The following is a 17,051-nucleotide window of genomic DNA, read 5'->3' as shown; positions in this document are numbered from 1 at the left end:
GATTTTGCTCCTGAGCCTGCAAACTCTAAGATATTTACTTCTGGCTCTTTATAGAAAAAGTCTGCTGACCCCTCCTTTAGAAAACTCTATAAGACTGTAAGTTGAAAGAAGGTGCCAATTTTATTGGCAGAAGGAATTACACTATACTTATGAAAACAAAGGTCCAACCATATTCCTATTCTTTTGTATGTTTCAAGTCCCACACACTGAAGGCCCTGGGCTCCACCATCTACACATACTCTCCTTTTTCTCTTAGCAAAAACCTCTTATAAACTGGGTCTTTTTCTCTTTCATTTATTTATTTATTTATTTTTAAACAATCAGGGTTAAGTAACTTGCTCAAGGTTACAGCCAGTTATTTCTGGGTGTGGTGCTAAGTATCTGAGCCCAGATTTGATCCCCAGGTCATCCCGACACTGGAGCTGGTGCTCTTACTCGCTGAGCCACCTGGCCGCCCCCAAACTGGTTCGTTTTCAACAGCACTGACACAAGTTTATTAAGGAGTAATTCAAATGAAGGACAGAACTTAGAACCTTTAGGGTCACAGAGGGTCACTCTACTGAGTTGGAAGGAACTATAGAGGCCATCCTGACCAGCGCACTTAGTTTACAGAATAAACTAGTTTGAAAGGTCAGGGGAAGGGGTGTTACTAAACTTGCCTAAGGTCACAGCACCAGTAAGCACCAGAGTCAGGATTTGAACAAAGGTCCTTCTTCATACTTGAACAACTATGCCCCACCATCAACCTAAAACCCTCTTCCTTAAAAAAAAAAAAAAAAACTAGAGGAAAAAAATTTCTATAAAATTCATCTAGCAACATATCATGAACTATCTTATATTATCTATACCTGTAAAGAACTTGGGCTGAGGAGTCAGAAGACCTTCAGTCCCACCTCTGACACTTACTACCTGTGTGACCCTGGGCAAACTACTTCTCTGTGGGCCTCAGCCTTTTCATCAATGAAATGAAGAAGGCTGAACTAAGTGATTACTCAAAGAACTCAAAGAGTTCTTGTGCTTTTAGTCCTATGGGCCTAAATAGTAAGGAAGAAGCCAAGAGAAAGATAGGCATCTTAACTACACAACTGCATAAGTAAAGGTTCTTCACTGTAAAATATGAAGGTATACTCTCTGTATTATATTACTATCATAACCAGGCTTTGATGCTGAACAGAAGAGACAGCCAGGGAGGAGATGTACTTAAAATTCAAAATGAAACTTTTAGTTGTAGATAATGTGGGAATTTTTTTTGGATAAACTATCCATATTTGTTTTTTTTTTTGGGGGGGGTATATTTGTTATTAGGGTTTGATTTTTTATTATTTTGTATTTTTCAGTGTGGAAGGGAGAAAAGTTAAGGAAGGAAGGAAAGAAAGAAAAGGAAAGAAGGAAGGGAAGGAAGGGAAGAAAGGGGAAGAAGGGAAGGGTGAGCTGGGTGGTACAGTGGATATAGTGCTAGCCTTGGAGTCAGGAAGGCCTGAGTTCAAATCTTAACTCCTGACACTAAACTATGTGACCCAGAGCAAGTCACTTAACATCTGTCAACTTCAATTTCCTTATCTATAAAATGGGGAAGTTAATAATAACATCTATCCCTCAGGGTTGCTGTGTAGATCTAGTAAAATACCAAAGATATATAAATGGAAAACAGGATTTGCAAATCTGAAAACACAATTGTGGTGGTGATCAAATTAGATAACTACATATGTAAATCATTCTACAAATCTTAATGTACTATATAAATACTAGCTATAGAATTTAGAGGGACTCATCTCACCTGCTAGGTACAGCCAACAAACCAGCCTTTAATTTCCTTTCAGAGCTTGCTGCCTTCTACTTTGTGGTTTGACCTCTGATTTTATTGGTATAGGGAACTCTTACATACGGAAATTCCCTCCACTAAGACAGATCAGAAACTACTCTTCAACTGGGTTATTGATAGGTCATGGAACTGGAACTAATGAGGCCTCAGAATTCATCTAGCTCATCATCTTCATCTTGGGAGAAAGTAGAAAAATCACCAGTCTTGGAGTCAGAGGACTTAGGTTCAAATCCTGTCTTAGTCGACCTGGGTGACTTTGAGTAATCACTTTAATTCTCTAGGCCTCATCTGTTAAAAATGAAGGAGACCCATCCAGCTTGAAATCTATGATCCTATGAACTGAGGCCCAGGGTCAAGAGGTGGGATTTGAACCAGGCTTCTCAGGAGGCCAAATGACTCAGCCAGGGTCACAGAACCACAATGTGTCAGGGGTCTTTCTGACTCAATCCACTACAGTCACTATGTCTCTCACAATTTTTTTGCTCTCATTGTTCATCACGTACCGAGGATGGGAAAAGTGGCCCATTTATTGGCATCCTGACTCAATGCCTCTACTATTCCCTTATGAATCTGAAACTCTTGGGAGGGAAGCTTTTGGAATCTATGTCACAGGCACTGTCCTTACTGCAATTTTACATTTTTATGTGCTTGTGAGAGGAGGCAGAAATTGCTGGGTGTGCTTCATAAGACTTCCCGTGGTGAAGCATTTCTACAAGCTCACGCATTTTACTAGTTTCTATTGGAGCACATAAAATAAGCTGTAATTAAAATTTTTAATTGCCTCAGATTGTATTGCTAATGCACAGGCAGTGTGAATACAATTGGCTCAGTGGACAGATACATAACTAAACTTTTTAACTGGTCTTTCCTGTACCAGTCTAAGAATCATAAAAATATAAACTTTCACTACTTGTTTAAGTTGGAAACAGAGCCCTATTCATATGCAAACCATTTTCTGATAGCTGAAACAGCTTTCTTTCTGAAGAAAGGTTTACACAGACCCGTCTATGGCTATGCACATGAAGAAGGCTGGGCCCCAAACTGCTTTGTTTTGACTATTTGGGGTATGAGGACAGGAAGCTGGTTGCTGCCCATTTCAGATGGGCCCCATCCCATCCTTTGTCCAAGCATTCAATACTCCTCAGGAAGGAAGCCAACTAGTTCTAAGATAATCAAGGACTATGAGTTAGCGGTGTTGAAGAATTTACTTAATGGAAGGTAAGCTGATGTTATTGAAGAAAAAAAAAAACATTTACTTCACATCCTCTGAACTTGAATTGGTTCCACTGATTCACCTTTGGGTCCCAACTTAGTTTGTCTTTTTTTTTGTTTAGTTTTGCTGTCTTAAATCCATTAAGGAAAGTGAATGATGTTCAAACATCACTCTTAGAATGACTCTCTACAGGACCCAAGTAGGCCAGTCTGTTTTTTAGCCTTGTGAGAAATGCCCTAGCAACACTATTACAATGTTGAAAATCAGTCCAGATTGTTGGTGGTCACTGATATAAACCATTTACAAGCTCCCAAGTCTGACCAGCACAATTTTCCTACTCCCACCTGATCTAAGAGCACATTTTATTCCTTTGGCCTTGGCACAGACCTTATGATGTTACACTCCCAATTGCTCAGTACTCACTCTGAATTCTACAGCAATGGTAACATTAACCATTTACCCACCAATTTAGGTTTTAAAATGCTTCCTTTAATTCAGTCAATAAAAATGTATTGGGGGCAGCTAGGTGGGAGGAGGGCATTTAGGTGAAGCAGTGAATAGAGCACCGGCCCTGGAGTCAGGAGGAACTGAGTTCAAATATGATCTCAGACACTTAACACTTACTAGCTGTGTGACCTTGGACAAGTCACTTAACCCCAATTACCTTGCCTTCCCCTCCAAAAAAATTTTTTTTAATGTATTAAGCACCTACTATGTGCCAGGCACTGTGTTAAGAGTTGGGGATACCGAGAAAGACAAAATCCTGCTTTCAAAGAGTTCATATTCTAACTGGGTTCAGGAAGGGGTGGGATGTGGGGAGCTGTATAGGACGAAAGAAAGACCAGGTGAGACTAGATATTCTAAGCTACTCTAACTCTCCAAAACCCTGGAAGGTAGAAGGATCAGTGCTGCCAGTGTTTGGAGGTATGAAGTAACAGGCAGTAAAATTGATAGAAAAATTTAACCCTTTCATTTTACACAGAAGGAAATGGATCCCCAGATGAAGTGTTTTATTTAACATTATGTGGCTAGTTAGTGACAAAACCAGTATCAGATCTCCTGACTTCCAGGTCACCTTTCTTTCCATCATATCACACTGTTTCCTTTCTCAGGCATAATTTTTAAATGGGAGTATTTTAAATTTTAATGGGTCCTACTCTGGTCTTATGCAGAGAATGAACTTATACCTTTCTCTACCCACAGTCAATCTCTCCAGTCATATAGGGGCATTTGTCTTCGAAGTCCCAGTGCCTAGCATGGTACACAACACATTGGTTGTAAAAGAGGGACTTCTTGTTGTTGAGTCATTCAATCACGTCCAACTCTTTGTGACCCTGCACAGGGTTTTCTTGGCAAAGATACTGGAGTGGTTTGCCATTTCCAACTCCAAGAATAGGGACTTGAACTATGATATCACCTAGATAAGGGAACTCCCAGAAGAGAAAATTTCCTTTACCATTGGTAAAGGAAAAATGTATTAAGGTAGAGAAAAAAAGAAATGGTAGAGGTAGGTGGGCATATTCTCTGCAACTTAAAAGTCTCAGAGAGTTGACTAGAGCCCTAAAAGGTTGTGTGAGTTGCCCAGCATCGCACTATAGGCACACGATAGGAATTTAATAATACTTGTTCATTGACTGATGTATATGAACACTTTACTATGGGCCCTCCGTAATCTATCCAATGCTGTCCTGGCCTATTTTCTATAAAAGGAGAAAAGGGTTAATAGTGAAGCTAAAAAAAAGATGAATATAGAAAATGAGATGAATAATTACAATTTTTTTAAAAGACCTGATTTCATCAGTGCAGGGAATCCATTATTAGAAAATTCCCTTCATCAATGCAAATGTGTACCTTCTCTGAAAGTCTTAAGGGAGTTGGCTGGGGGGATATTGATTGGTGAAGTCACAAAGCCAGTACATGTAAAGAAAGAAACAGAATCAAAGTCTTCCTGAATCTAAGGCTGGCATTATACTGTAAGCTCCTTGAGGGCAGGGACTACCTTTTGCCTCTTTTTGTGCATAGTAGGGTGTTCAATAAATGTTTATTAATTGGTTGTTTCCTATCCACTATACTACTCGGTCTTTTAACTGTACATATGCTATGTGTGCACCCATATTTTACACACACACACACACACACACACACACATTTATATGTGTATGTATCACTTTCAAACCAACCAACCAAGAAATTGCTTACCTATTTCCAGCGACGTCTAGGACATGAAGTTCACTTGCTTGTGAAACTTCTGAGGGTATTCGGGTTAATCTGTTGTCACGCACAGAGAATACAGTGAGACTGCAACATCCACCGATCTAGGGTGGAAAAGAAAAGACTTTATTTTCCCCTTCCACTCTTGAAAATCTATTCTACAAATGGTGTGAAGCACAGACAGAATGTATAACAGGGCAGCACATGGGGACTGCATCACAATGATCATCAGTCAGAGTTAATCATCCACCCAGCTTAAAATTGAAATTGAACTATAAGAGCTTTCTAACTCCCATAGTTTCACAAATGCCTTTTGAACACACTAACAATATATATCTTAATTCAATAACCTCAAACAGCAAGGGTAAATAATTTCATTAGGAAATAAAGATGTTATTCCCTAATTCTAATTTCTTGTCTAATAAAATTGTCAACTTTCCATTTCTTTCAAAGAACCACCCAAGGACTCAAGATATGCAGTGGTTTGTCAGGTTATCAACTGGAGATATAGACCAGAGAATGATTTTTTTTAAACAGACAGTCAATTCTAGGAAATTCTACTTCCTTGTTGAATGCAAAAGTATGTAGGAATAGAGTAATTAATTACTTATGGAAAAGCAAAAACAAAAAAAAAAAACCATTATTAGAAGTGTCATAATATAGAAATGTCCACTAGAGGAGGATGATTACAACAGTTCCTGACCATTCTCCCCAACTCTTTTTTTTTTTAAAGCAATCGTGGTTAAGTAACCTGCTCAAGGTTACACGGCCAGTTATTTCTGGGTGTGGTGCTGAGTGTCTGAGTCCGGGATTCGATCTCCAGGTCGTCCCAACACTGGAGCCGGTACTCCTACTCGCTGAGCCACCTGGCCGCCCCTAAGCAATTGGGGTTAAGTAACTTGCTCAAGGTTACATGGCCAGGTGTTTCTGGGTGGATGCTAAGTGTCTGAGCGCGGGATTCGATCTCCAGGTCTTCTCAACACTGGAGCCGGTGCTCTTACTTGCTGTGCCACCTGGCCGCCCCTATTCTCCCCAACTCTTAATGTATAAACATTTGCTTTCCTTAAGCAGGAGGCTCAACTACACAAAAGCAAATTTTGTAAATATATTTATTAAACTTTTAGCTGTAAGCTACTGCTAAAGCATACAAATAAACAATCTAAAACATAAGCTATTTAAGGTCCCTGGACTATGTACAGTCTTCAAAAATATATATTAAAAACAAAGTAATAACAAATGATGGAAGGGATGTGGAAAAACTGGGACACTCATACACTGTTGGTGGAACTATGAACTGATTCAACCATTTTAGAAAGTAATCTGGAATCATGCCCAAAGAGTTATAAAACTGTGTATATACCCTTTGACCCAGCAATACCACTATTAGGTCTGTTTCCCAAGGTGATCAGGGAAAAATGAAAAGAACCCATATGTTCTAAAATATCTCTAGCAAATCTCTTTGTGGTAGGAAAGAACTGGAAATTGAGGGGATGGCCATCAATTGGGGAAAGGCTGAATAAGATGTGGTTTATAATTGTGATTGAATTACTACTCTGCTGTAGGAAATAATGAGGAGGTTGACTTTAGGAAAACATGGAGACTTGCAAGAAATAATGAAGAGTGAAAAAAGCAGAACCAAGAGAACATTGTATATAGTAACAGCAATATTGTTCAAACAATAACTGCGAATGATTAAGTTATTCTGAGTATTATAAGTACTCAAACCAGCTACAAAGGGTCTATGAAGGAAGAAGCTATCCATTTCCAGAGAAAAAACTGATATATGGAACTATGTACTGTATAGTTTCACATATCATATATCATGTCTATGTCTATCTATTTACCTATCATCTATCTGTATCTGTGTCACATGTTAGTTGGCCTTCTCTAGTGAAGGATTAGGAGGGAAGGAAAGAAAGAGCTTGGAGCTCAAATGTTACCAAAAAATTGTTAGGTGATTCAGTTAGGCAAAGTAATTTGTATTTCCTATAGGTTTAGGGAAACTGATAGAAAAATTATGATCCTAAACTCAATATCTTACAGAACCTCAAAAATACCCAACAATCCAAACCCACTACATTGTTTTTTGTGGTCTATATCCTGACTAGAAGCAATTACTAGGATAGGTTCATAAAGGAAACTATTGATGCCTCTCTAAGGCATGGAAAAATCCACCCAAGGACTTCCTAAGTGAGAAGAAACAAAAGAAGTTTCTATCCTCTACTTTCTAAAAAAAAAAAAAAAAAAAGGAAGAAAGAAAAAGCTTCTTCTTTTGCATTTTTCTATCAGAAACTCTTCTTTTCAAAAAGAGAGAGAGAGAGAGAGATCAATTTACTGCCACAATATAAGTTCTGTTAACCACAGGATATTTTTATTCAGATTACACAGTATCTAGCTTCTTATTCATTTTAAAATTTTCTTTTCTTAAAGACATTAAATATTTAAGTTTCATCACCACACCAGAATCAGCAAATGTGCACGTTAAGATTTTTCCAATGAGGCCAAATCACTATCAATTTATTTATTTTTTATTTTTTTTGGAGGAGGGAGGGCAGGGCAATTGGGGTTAAGTGACTTGCCCAAAGTCACACAGCTAGTTTTGTGTTAAGTGTCTGAGTCCAGATTTGAACTCAGGTCCTCCTGACTCCAGGGCTGGTGCTCTATTCACTAAGCCACATACCTAGCTGCCCCAAATTCCATTTATTTATTTTTGCCCTTTTTTTTTTTTCCAAATCACTATCCATGGAAATGTGAAAGGACACTGCCTCTGACAGTTACAAGTCTTGGATTCAAATATCATCTTAGATAATTGTGCCTCAATTTCCTTATTTTTAAAATAAGGGAGTTGGATGAAATGATCTGAGGTCCCTTTCAGCTCTAAGGAAAGGAAATAAGTCTTCATAAAGTACCTACTATGTGCCAAATACTGTGCTAAGAGCTTTACAAATAATATTTCACTTGATCTTCACAACAAACCTGCAAGGTAGGTACTATTATTATACTCATTTTACAGTTGAGGAATCTGAGGCAAACAGAAGATAAACAATTTTCCCAGGGTCACACAGCTAATAAGGGTGGATTTAAACTCAAGTCTTCCTGACTATATACCCAGTGTTTCATCCACAGCTCAATCCAGATGCTCTAGAATTATCATCCCCATCAATGCTAACAAAATCTATCAGTGTGAAAATTTTTAAGTTTGCTGATATTTCTTTCACCTTTCGATTTCCTATAAATCCCTACTTTTGTCATTTCGTTTACCAAACCAACAAAATCAAGCAAAAAAAAAAAAAAAGAACAAAAAACAAACCTATTCAGGTAAATTCTTACTAGAATGTAAAGTGCTTCGTATCTATGTATGTGTATACATGTATGTATATGTGTGTGCATGCATGCATGTATAAACTAGTCAAATTTATCACCTTCACTTAATGATTAAAAACTAATCTCAAAATTAATAAATTCTTATTGAGGAGGCAATGTCATATCATGGAAAGAGTATCCAATTTAGAGTTAGAAAATCTGGTTTCGATTGCAGCTCTTCTACCTACTGCCTATGTGACTTTTGCCAGGTTGTTTTCTCTCTCTGGATTTTTCTAATATAACATCCTTTGAAATATAAGAAGCAATTTAAGCATAAAAACAGATAGGAATCAGGAAACATCAAACAAACTAAAGTAATCATTTTGAAAATCAACATTAAACAACAAAATCAAAAGCCTGGAGGCCTAAAGAGAATGTTTACTGAACAAATTAATTTCAGAAGGGAAACTAATACAACTTAGTCTGTGAAATTCCTGACAGAATTCACTAAATATTTCTGGATCCTATGAAGATAGATAAACCACAGTATGCCTGTCCAATAATATATACTCCTATCTGCCTCAGATACATGGAAACAAAGTCAGATCTTCTAGCTAATGAATTTTGTTTTTAGTACCACCACCGTTGCCTCCACTGCCACTGCCATTGCCAACACCACCGCCCCAATCAAGCTGACACCATAATGAGATTCAAACACTGGTGAAATCTTGACTATTGAAAGCATCTTTCTCTCCTTACCATTGTAGGTAGATTGTAGGCAATATGAACCACAGCTCCTAAAAGGGGAACTCAAGTGTACCCTGCCTTCCCATGACATGAAGTAGGCCTGCTTTCTCCAGGTCTCTCTGGCACTGAAGTCAGAGCACCCTCAGAACCACAGTCTTCAGGAAGAGCTTTAGACCCAAAACAGGTCAGACCAAACTTCCTGATATGGTTTCATTCATACTGGGGTCTCAAGTCCATCACAAGCCCTTAAACATAAAACTGACTTGAACCCAACTAACTTGGCTTTGAGCATGTGGGGGTAAAGGGCTGTTGACTCCTGAATTCATCTTGTTGAATTTAGCCTGCTTGTGGCATAGGTTAATCTTGCTTTTACCCACATCTCATACTCAGAATACCTTAATCTCTAGTACCTCAGACACTCTTCATCACCTGGTTCTTACTTATCTAGACCTTGAAAGAATTTTCAACTCCAAGCAGTCTAATAGACAAATGAATTCAACTACCAGTATAACAAGGACCCAGAATCTTTCTGTTTTAAATTTTTAGATAATTTCTTTTGTCCTTTTGTCTTCAGCTCTTAAAAGTACATGAGAGTCCTTGGCACCATTCCCAACACTGACTCTTATCTGGTCAGCACTTAAATTCAAACCCAGCCCTTGTTCTTAGGAGCCTGGCCCTCTCTTTCAGGCAGGTCTTAGTCACACTTTACTTCACTTTCTACTCCTTGTCCACCCTTTCAGCAGGTCCCTTACCCCATGTAACCAGAGACCATGGCTTGCGGCTTTAGCCCTTTCATTTCTGAGCCCCTGAGAGATTTACCTCATTTGGTTTACTATTTCAGGTAGGTCCCAGACATGCTTCACTCCTACCCCCAAATCAGTTTCTCACCCTTTTGGTGAGGAGGGAAAAGATTAGGGAAGGTTAGTGGTGGCCCTGCAGCTAAGTCTTGAAAAAGGAAAAGGGTTATGGCAGGCAGAAGTAAGGAAATACATCCTGGGCAGAGACAATACTCAAGGAGCAGCTTGGCTGGAACAGAATATGTTAAGGGGTTATTTCTTGTACTATTGTTAACTTTTCCTGTGTTTCTATCTTTTCCTCACAACTAGAAGGTAAGTTCCTTGAAGGCAAATAAGAGATGTTGTGGACTTCTTAAAGTTACTTGGACATAACAGGTGCTAAATAAACATTTGTAGACAGAAGATTACACATTAAGAAGTCAGCTATTTAAATTGTCTAATTGGAAATTTCTCTGGTTCCTAGAATGAACCACTGGATGTCTTTGATATTTGGATTTTTTTTTTTTAATGTGACAATGAGGGGTCTGAGTTTTGCAAAGTTCTTGGTATGTTTTGGTTTTATTTTGGTTTTGGTTTTTGAGAAAAAGAGGGCACACTATCCATTAAAGCATCTTTTTAACATGATGTGTTTATGTTATGAACTTCCTTAACGTTTTCCATTTCCTTTCCCACCCTAAACTCACACCCATTAGACATTGTCCAGGGGCGGATGGCATTTGAGTTAAGAGAAACTGATCTATGCTGTGTACTGTCAAAGCAGTCATGTGACCTTTTCATCTCTTAACTGTTACCCAGTTTCTGTACCCTACCAACTGCTTTTATAAGCCCCTGCCAGCAAAAAAGTACATGTTGTTGTGAAGTATTCAAGGGACATACCTTAGTCATACTTTCAAAGTCACATTCCGTTCCCCCAGTAGCTCTGTCTGGTTCACAAATGTTCACACACACACACACACACACACACACACACACACACACAAATTTTTTAAACTGCTTGCTTTGCTCTTCAAAGGAAAAAAACTTTCCAAAGCAATTCTCTTCATGGGAGCCAAAATTTACCTATGGGTTTTAGGAAATGAGTAAACGAACTAAGCCCCAACTAAACTTGCATGGTAATTGTAAGAGGAGGAAAAAAAAAACTGCCTTGTCTTTTTAAGGTACTTGATCCATGGCAAAATACACCTAGTTAGATGAAATCTATTACTAGCCTCCCTCTTACCAATCTCCACTCTACCCCTTCAAAAATCCACAAACAATATTAGATCCCTATGACAGGATGAAAAGGAATTTTGTTGCAATAACAATAAAAAATCTTATTAAGCTAAACATTATTTTTATTTTGACTCTGTATTTTATTCTCCATATTTCATATGGGACCCTAGTTTGAATAGGTTGTTATAAAGGAATGGCAAGTTTCCATTTGTTTTGAACCATAACGTCAGAAAATCAATCTGAATTATATTACTTACAAATAAACAAAGACAGTTTAGCAGTGGAGAGAGTGGGCCCTGGAGCCCAAACACTTGGGTTCGAATTCTGCCTCTGACTAGTATTGGCTATGTGACCCTGCACCATTCACTTAACCTCTCTCTCACTGATCTCAGACAACTCTCTAAGACTTTAAGTAGCTGGTATTTATTGGTGGTGAAAACATTGAATGAATCACAAGTATAGATTCACACCACCCTCCTCCCATCCTCTGAAGGAAAAAAAAAAAGGGAATAAATACAGTAAGTAAAATAGGGTCAAAAAATCTAATGATGATGGAAACAAGAATTTAGAAAAAGCAAAATGCTTTTGGATGCTTTTCTATCAACATTAGAATGTTCAAAATTCTGCCCACATCATAAATGAAGCATAAATCACTAGAACCAATGCTGACTTAAACTCTGAAACCATTACATTTACCAAGCTGTGCTAGGTCCTGGAGATACAATGATGAATAAGCATTACCATGCAGAAGTGAAGGGATAGCTGAGGTCAGATAGTCGGGTGGAGGACCATGGTTAGGAAGGCTTCCTGACTTCCTCCAGCAGCATTGAGCAATTTGGGACTTGGAGGGAAGAATGAGGTTGACAGGTGAGAATTATCCAGCATTGGAACTAGCAAGGTAAGAACAGAGGAAAGCTAAGAGGAAGGGAAGGAAGGGATTTTGGGGTGGGCAAAAGGTCATTTTTGACAGCAGGGTCAAGACTATGGAAGGGAGGAGGAAATGAGGTCAAAGAACTGGAGGTTACAGTGAAGATGGAAAGTAGGTGCAGAGAATGGGGACTATGAGAAAGATGGAAACACAAGGTATGATACTGAATGAAACAGTTGCTGTCCTCATGGAGGTTATATTCTACTTTGAGGATCAGTTCAGGTTATCACCTCCTATGTGAAACTTTCTAATTATTGCTCCCTCCCAACTCAAAGTTCAGAAAAAGGAAATTCAGAGCTATATAGATTTTAAAGGCAGAAAAAATCTCATGCTTTACTTGCTGTGATAGAGCAGAATAGAGGTCTATTTAGGTTTGATATAAAGAAGAAATTCCTAAAAATGAAGGTCAAACAACAGAGGAATGGGCTGATTTGAGAGGTGGTGGATTCCCTCATCCTGAAGTTTTTCTAACAATGGCAAATCACTTTTCAGGTATGTTGTAATGGGGATTTTTGTAGAGATTTAACTGGGTGACCCCAGAAGTTCTTTCTAACTTTGAAGTTCTATATCTATCTCTGACCTCAACAAGCCATGGTCAGCTGATGCAGTTGGGGCATGGAGGTTCATGAGATGGACAAAGAACTAAGAGTCCAGGTATTAGAAGAAACAATGAATCTTGAAGCTACTGATGATGAAATGGACAATGTCATCAGGGAAGATGGGGAAATGTTGTTAAGGTCTGGAAAGGAAGGGGTATAATCAGATGTTATAGACTTCAAAGAAGGGGAATATGCTAAGTCAGGGGTGGGGAACCTGCAACCTCAAGGTCACATATGGCCTTCTAGGTCCTTGGGTGCAGCCTTTTGACTGAATCCAAGTTTTACAGAATAAATCCTTTTATTAAGGGGATTTATTCTGTGAAATTTGGATTCAGTCAAAGGGCCACACTTGAGGACCTAGAAGGCCATATGTGGCCTTGAGGCCAGCAGGTTCCCCACCCCTGTGCTAAGTGATAGCAGCAGAACCAGAAGCGGCAGGGGGAACTGAGGAGTACATTAATTTCTCCCCCTAGCTATTTGGGACAGACAAAAGGAGTGGGCTAGTCCTGGAATGGTTAGTAAAAAATATATATGTTATTCTCTGGGGAAAACTGAGTTTTAATAAGTGCTAGGACTTACAGGAGGAAAGAGGAAGAGAAAAGACGAAAAGGAGTTGTTAACAATAAAGTACATACTAAAGGGGGTGAGTGGATTCAAAGGGCAGAGTAAATTGGTTAAGGAACACTGGGAAATGGAAGTCATTAACACAAAGCAGGGGCCAGCAAACCACAGCCTATCGGCAAATAAAGTTGCATTTAAAAATTCTTAGCTCATTGCATGCCAAAGTTTGTTGACCCCAGACAGAGAGGAAAGCTGTCTATAAAGCTTTCCCTTACCATACTTGACCCAATTCAGTATCTTTGTCATGCAGAAGACAATCTCTGCACAAAGAAGATCAGCCTTTGATCATCCATGGCACCATCTTGAACCAGTCCTCCATCCACAGCAGTCAGAATGAATTTAGAAAGCTGCACTTTATTGTTAAACTCCCCTTCACCTGCCACATTATTCTAATTCTCCAGTATTAATTCATTCAAAAAGCATTTAAGTTCTTACAAGTGGGGAAACAAAAATAAAAATGGGACTGTTCCTGCCTCCAAGGAGTTCTAATGTTCTGCACCTCATTTACAAAGAAGAAATTAGCACTAAGTAGTTAAAGTGAATTTCATCTTGAATTAAGGGAAGGTCAAAGGAGATAATAAGCCAGATATCCAACATCTGGCTATGTATGGTTTTCTACCCAGACTGTTTTCTGGTCACATCAGTTAAATCAACCTACTGAATTCCACTCTTAAGAAGCTTACTTGATAACATTAACAAATGCACACTAATTATGCAACCATGGTCTGTGCTAATCTTGGGATAAGGGGCCTTCAAGATCAAATTAAAATTCTCCATTTCAGAGATGGGAAAGCTGAGGCTCCAACATGGGAAGTGACTTGCACAAGGTCAACAAGGCAGTAAATAGCAGAAGCAGGATCTGAACCAGGGGTGGGGAACCCTAGGCCCTCTAGGTCCTCAAGTGTGGCCCTTTGACTGAACCCAAAATTCATAGAACAAATCCTTTTATTAAGGACTGGGTCTGAATCTAAATCTGACTCTAAAACCAGCACTCCTGTGCCATGCAGCTTCCCCTGTATTTCCTGCTCTTCCCCCCATGTTGCTTCCCCTGTATTTCCTGTTCTTCCACTTATACCTAGAGGGTGTTCATTCTTTGGGGTTACCACCCTCTTTCAGAGCATCTGTAATTAGGGAAGAGGGTGAGAACTACAGATAGGGAAAGATGATGTGGTTGGGAGGAAAAAATCTGAAGTTGCTTAGTATAGCAAAGAAGGTAGAGTGAACCTTTTCTTCAGACAGAATAGAGCTAACAATTGGCTATCAGGTACATGTCAGACCAGCCATCAGTGATGCTTTATTACTCACAGAATTCTGAATCATTTGGGAATGTTTCATTCATAGAAAAAGCATTCTTGTGAGAGTGAAAAATCTGAATATATCCAACAGAGAGATAGTTAAGTTGGGTTAGGAGCCATGCAGCCATGAGCAAAGTTCAACTTAAGACAAAAATTTCCAAATGACAATGAGGAGGGACACAGCAAAACATCCAGTTGAGGTGATGTCATCATGCAATCAAATCATAGAATGGAAGTTATTGGTGAGACTATGAGCTGAACAATACTTACAGGGTTACAGGGTTACCTGACTTTTTAAAATTTCCAAGCAGCTAACAATTAAGAAAACAAGAGACATTCATTTGAATGGCAAGTTCTCTGCTAATACATATAGTGCCACAAACATAGAAAAAAAAAACATTTATTATCATGAAGCAGACATTACATACATTTCCCCTCCCCTGTTTTTTTTTAAGAATAACTCACAAATAAGAGCTGCTCTTAACTAAATTATAATGCCAAAATGATAACAGACAATGCTGTCTTTCAAAACAAGCCAACATAGGGGAAAAAAAGGCAAAAAACAAAAACACTGCATATCACATTACTGTCAATCATCTCAAAAGTGGAAGTAGAATGGGTCTGCATTTTAGCACACCCTTCCACCCTCGGGACGTCAATCAATCAGCTGCTTCTAAGGGAAGGTGCTCATTTTCACAAAACAACACAGAATCCAACAATAGCACAATTTCATTAGATGGTATCGAGCTTGAAGGCAGAGCCAGCACACAGTGAACCACAAAAGCAGAAAGGCTACACACACATTCCAAAGCAACCACTCTCACATCCCAGAAAGGTCCAGGGAAGAAAGCAAGAAAGCCATAGTAGCGACCACGGTGACGCAGAGCGGGCCAGAATGCTCTTTGTGGCTTGGCTACTCCATCTCAACCACGGGGGTCAAGAGCTCAAAGGCTCCTTTTGGGACTGCCAAGCAGCTATCACACAGATTTGCAGACAGATGTTCAGCACATTTTCTCCATCGTTTATCAAGTGTGTGCCATGAATGGATGCACAAAGGTTCATTTTTTTAAAGACCAAAACATTCAATGTTTTAAAAGGTAGAGGAGGGAAAACATAGGAGTGAAAATACAGAAAAGAGACAGAATGTGGAAGCAAAAATCCTTTAGAGACCGGGAACCTGTCCAACAACTAGAAATGGAAATTGCCCTAGTATATTTAAGCTGGAACATAGTGCTATAATCAGAATTTTTTAAGGATATGTAATAAAAACAATATAAGACAATAAGGAAAAAAAGTAAGAAAAATTTCAGTTGTACACCTACATTCAAAAGATGGAGACATATGCATCTTAAAAATGGGTAAAGAAGAAATCATTCAAAACAGGCTAAATTGTTTAATTGTTTTTCTGTTGTGCCTTGATGCTTCATGATCCTTTTTGGGGTTTTCTTGGCAAAGATACTGGAGTAGTTTGCCATTTCCTTCTCCAGCTCATTTTACAACTGAGGCAAATGGGGTTAAGTGATTTGCCCAGGGTCACATGGCTAGTAAGTATTTGAAACAGGATTTGAATTCTGGTTTTCCTGACTTGAGCACCAAAGCTCTAATCCACTAAGCCATCTAGCTGCCCATGGTTAAATTGCCAAGGGTAAGAAGCAATACCTTACTTTCTTTTTTTTTCTTTTTGGAGGGAGGAAGGCAGGGCAATTGGGGTTAAGTGACTTGCCCAAGGTCATACAGCTAGTAGGCATTAAGTGTCTGAGACCAGATTTGAACTCAGGTCCTCCTGACACCAGGGTCAGTGCTCTATTCACTGCTCCACCTAGCTACCTCCTATACCTTACTTTCAAAGGATCATAGATTTAGAGCTAAAGGAACCCTGGAAGTCACCCAGTACAATCTCTTCATTTTATAGATGTGGAACCTGAGGTCCAGAGAAGTTATGTGATTTGTCCAAAGTCACACAATTTTTTTAATTCACACACAGGATCACTGATAAATGGAACTGCTTAAACTCCTAAAAGGCAACAAATGTCAAAGACATTCTCTTAAGGTAGAAATAGGAGTAAAGGGGGCAAGACACTAAAGGTTGTGTAAAGAGAAAAAGAAACCTTAGTCCAGAATTTGTCCTCAAGAGGTAGTTGAATCTAAGGAAAAAAAAAATCTTAATGGATTATAATTAGTGAGGAAACATTGCTTCAGACCACTAAAGTGATTTCTAATACTATGACTTAGAACTTAGGGCATACCAAAAAGGACTGAGGCTTCTTTTGATGACTCACATTACTTTGGTGGTCCCAGGGTCA

The 17,051-nt window shown here is 38.9% G+C and overlaps 1 protein-coding gene across 1 annotated transcript in view; it reads right to left on the bottom strand.

Annotated features, from left to right (window-relative positions):
- The window catches only part of LRRC1 (leucine rich repeat containing 1), a 184,856-nt gene that overhangs the window by 17,602 nt on the left and 150,203 nt on the right, over positions 1-17,051 (bottom strand). Inside the window, exon 11 of the mRNA XM_069070632.1 lies at positions 5,235-5,350. Within this exon, the coding sequence (XP_068926733.1) occupies positions 5,235-5,350 (116 nt within the window). The remainder of the gene's footprint in view (positions 1-5,234; positions 5,351-17,051) is intronic.

This window comes from Petaurus breviceps, unplaced genomic scaffold, assembly GCF_028583685.1.
Source record: "Petaurus breviceps papuanus isolate PSGF00001 unplaced genomic scaffold, PetGlider_PUasm1.0 90822, whole genome shotgun sequence".
NCBI lineage: Eukaryota > Metazoa > Chordata > Mammalia > Diprotodontia > Petauridae > Petaurus > Petaurus breviceps.
The sequence above is the reverse complement of the archived record's forward strand: the minus strand, read 5'-3'. Positions and strand labels throughout refer to the sequence as shown.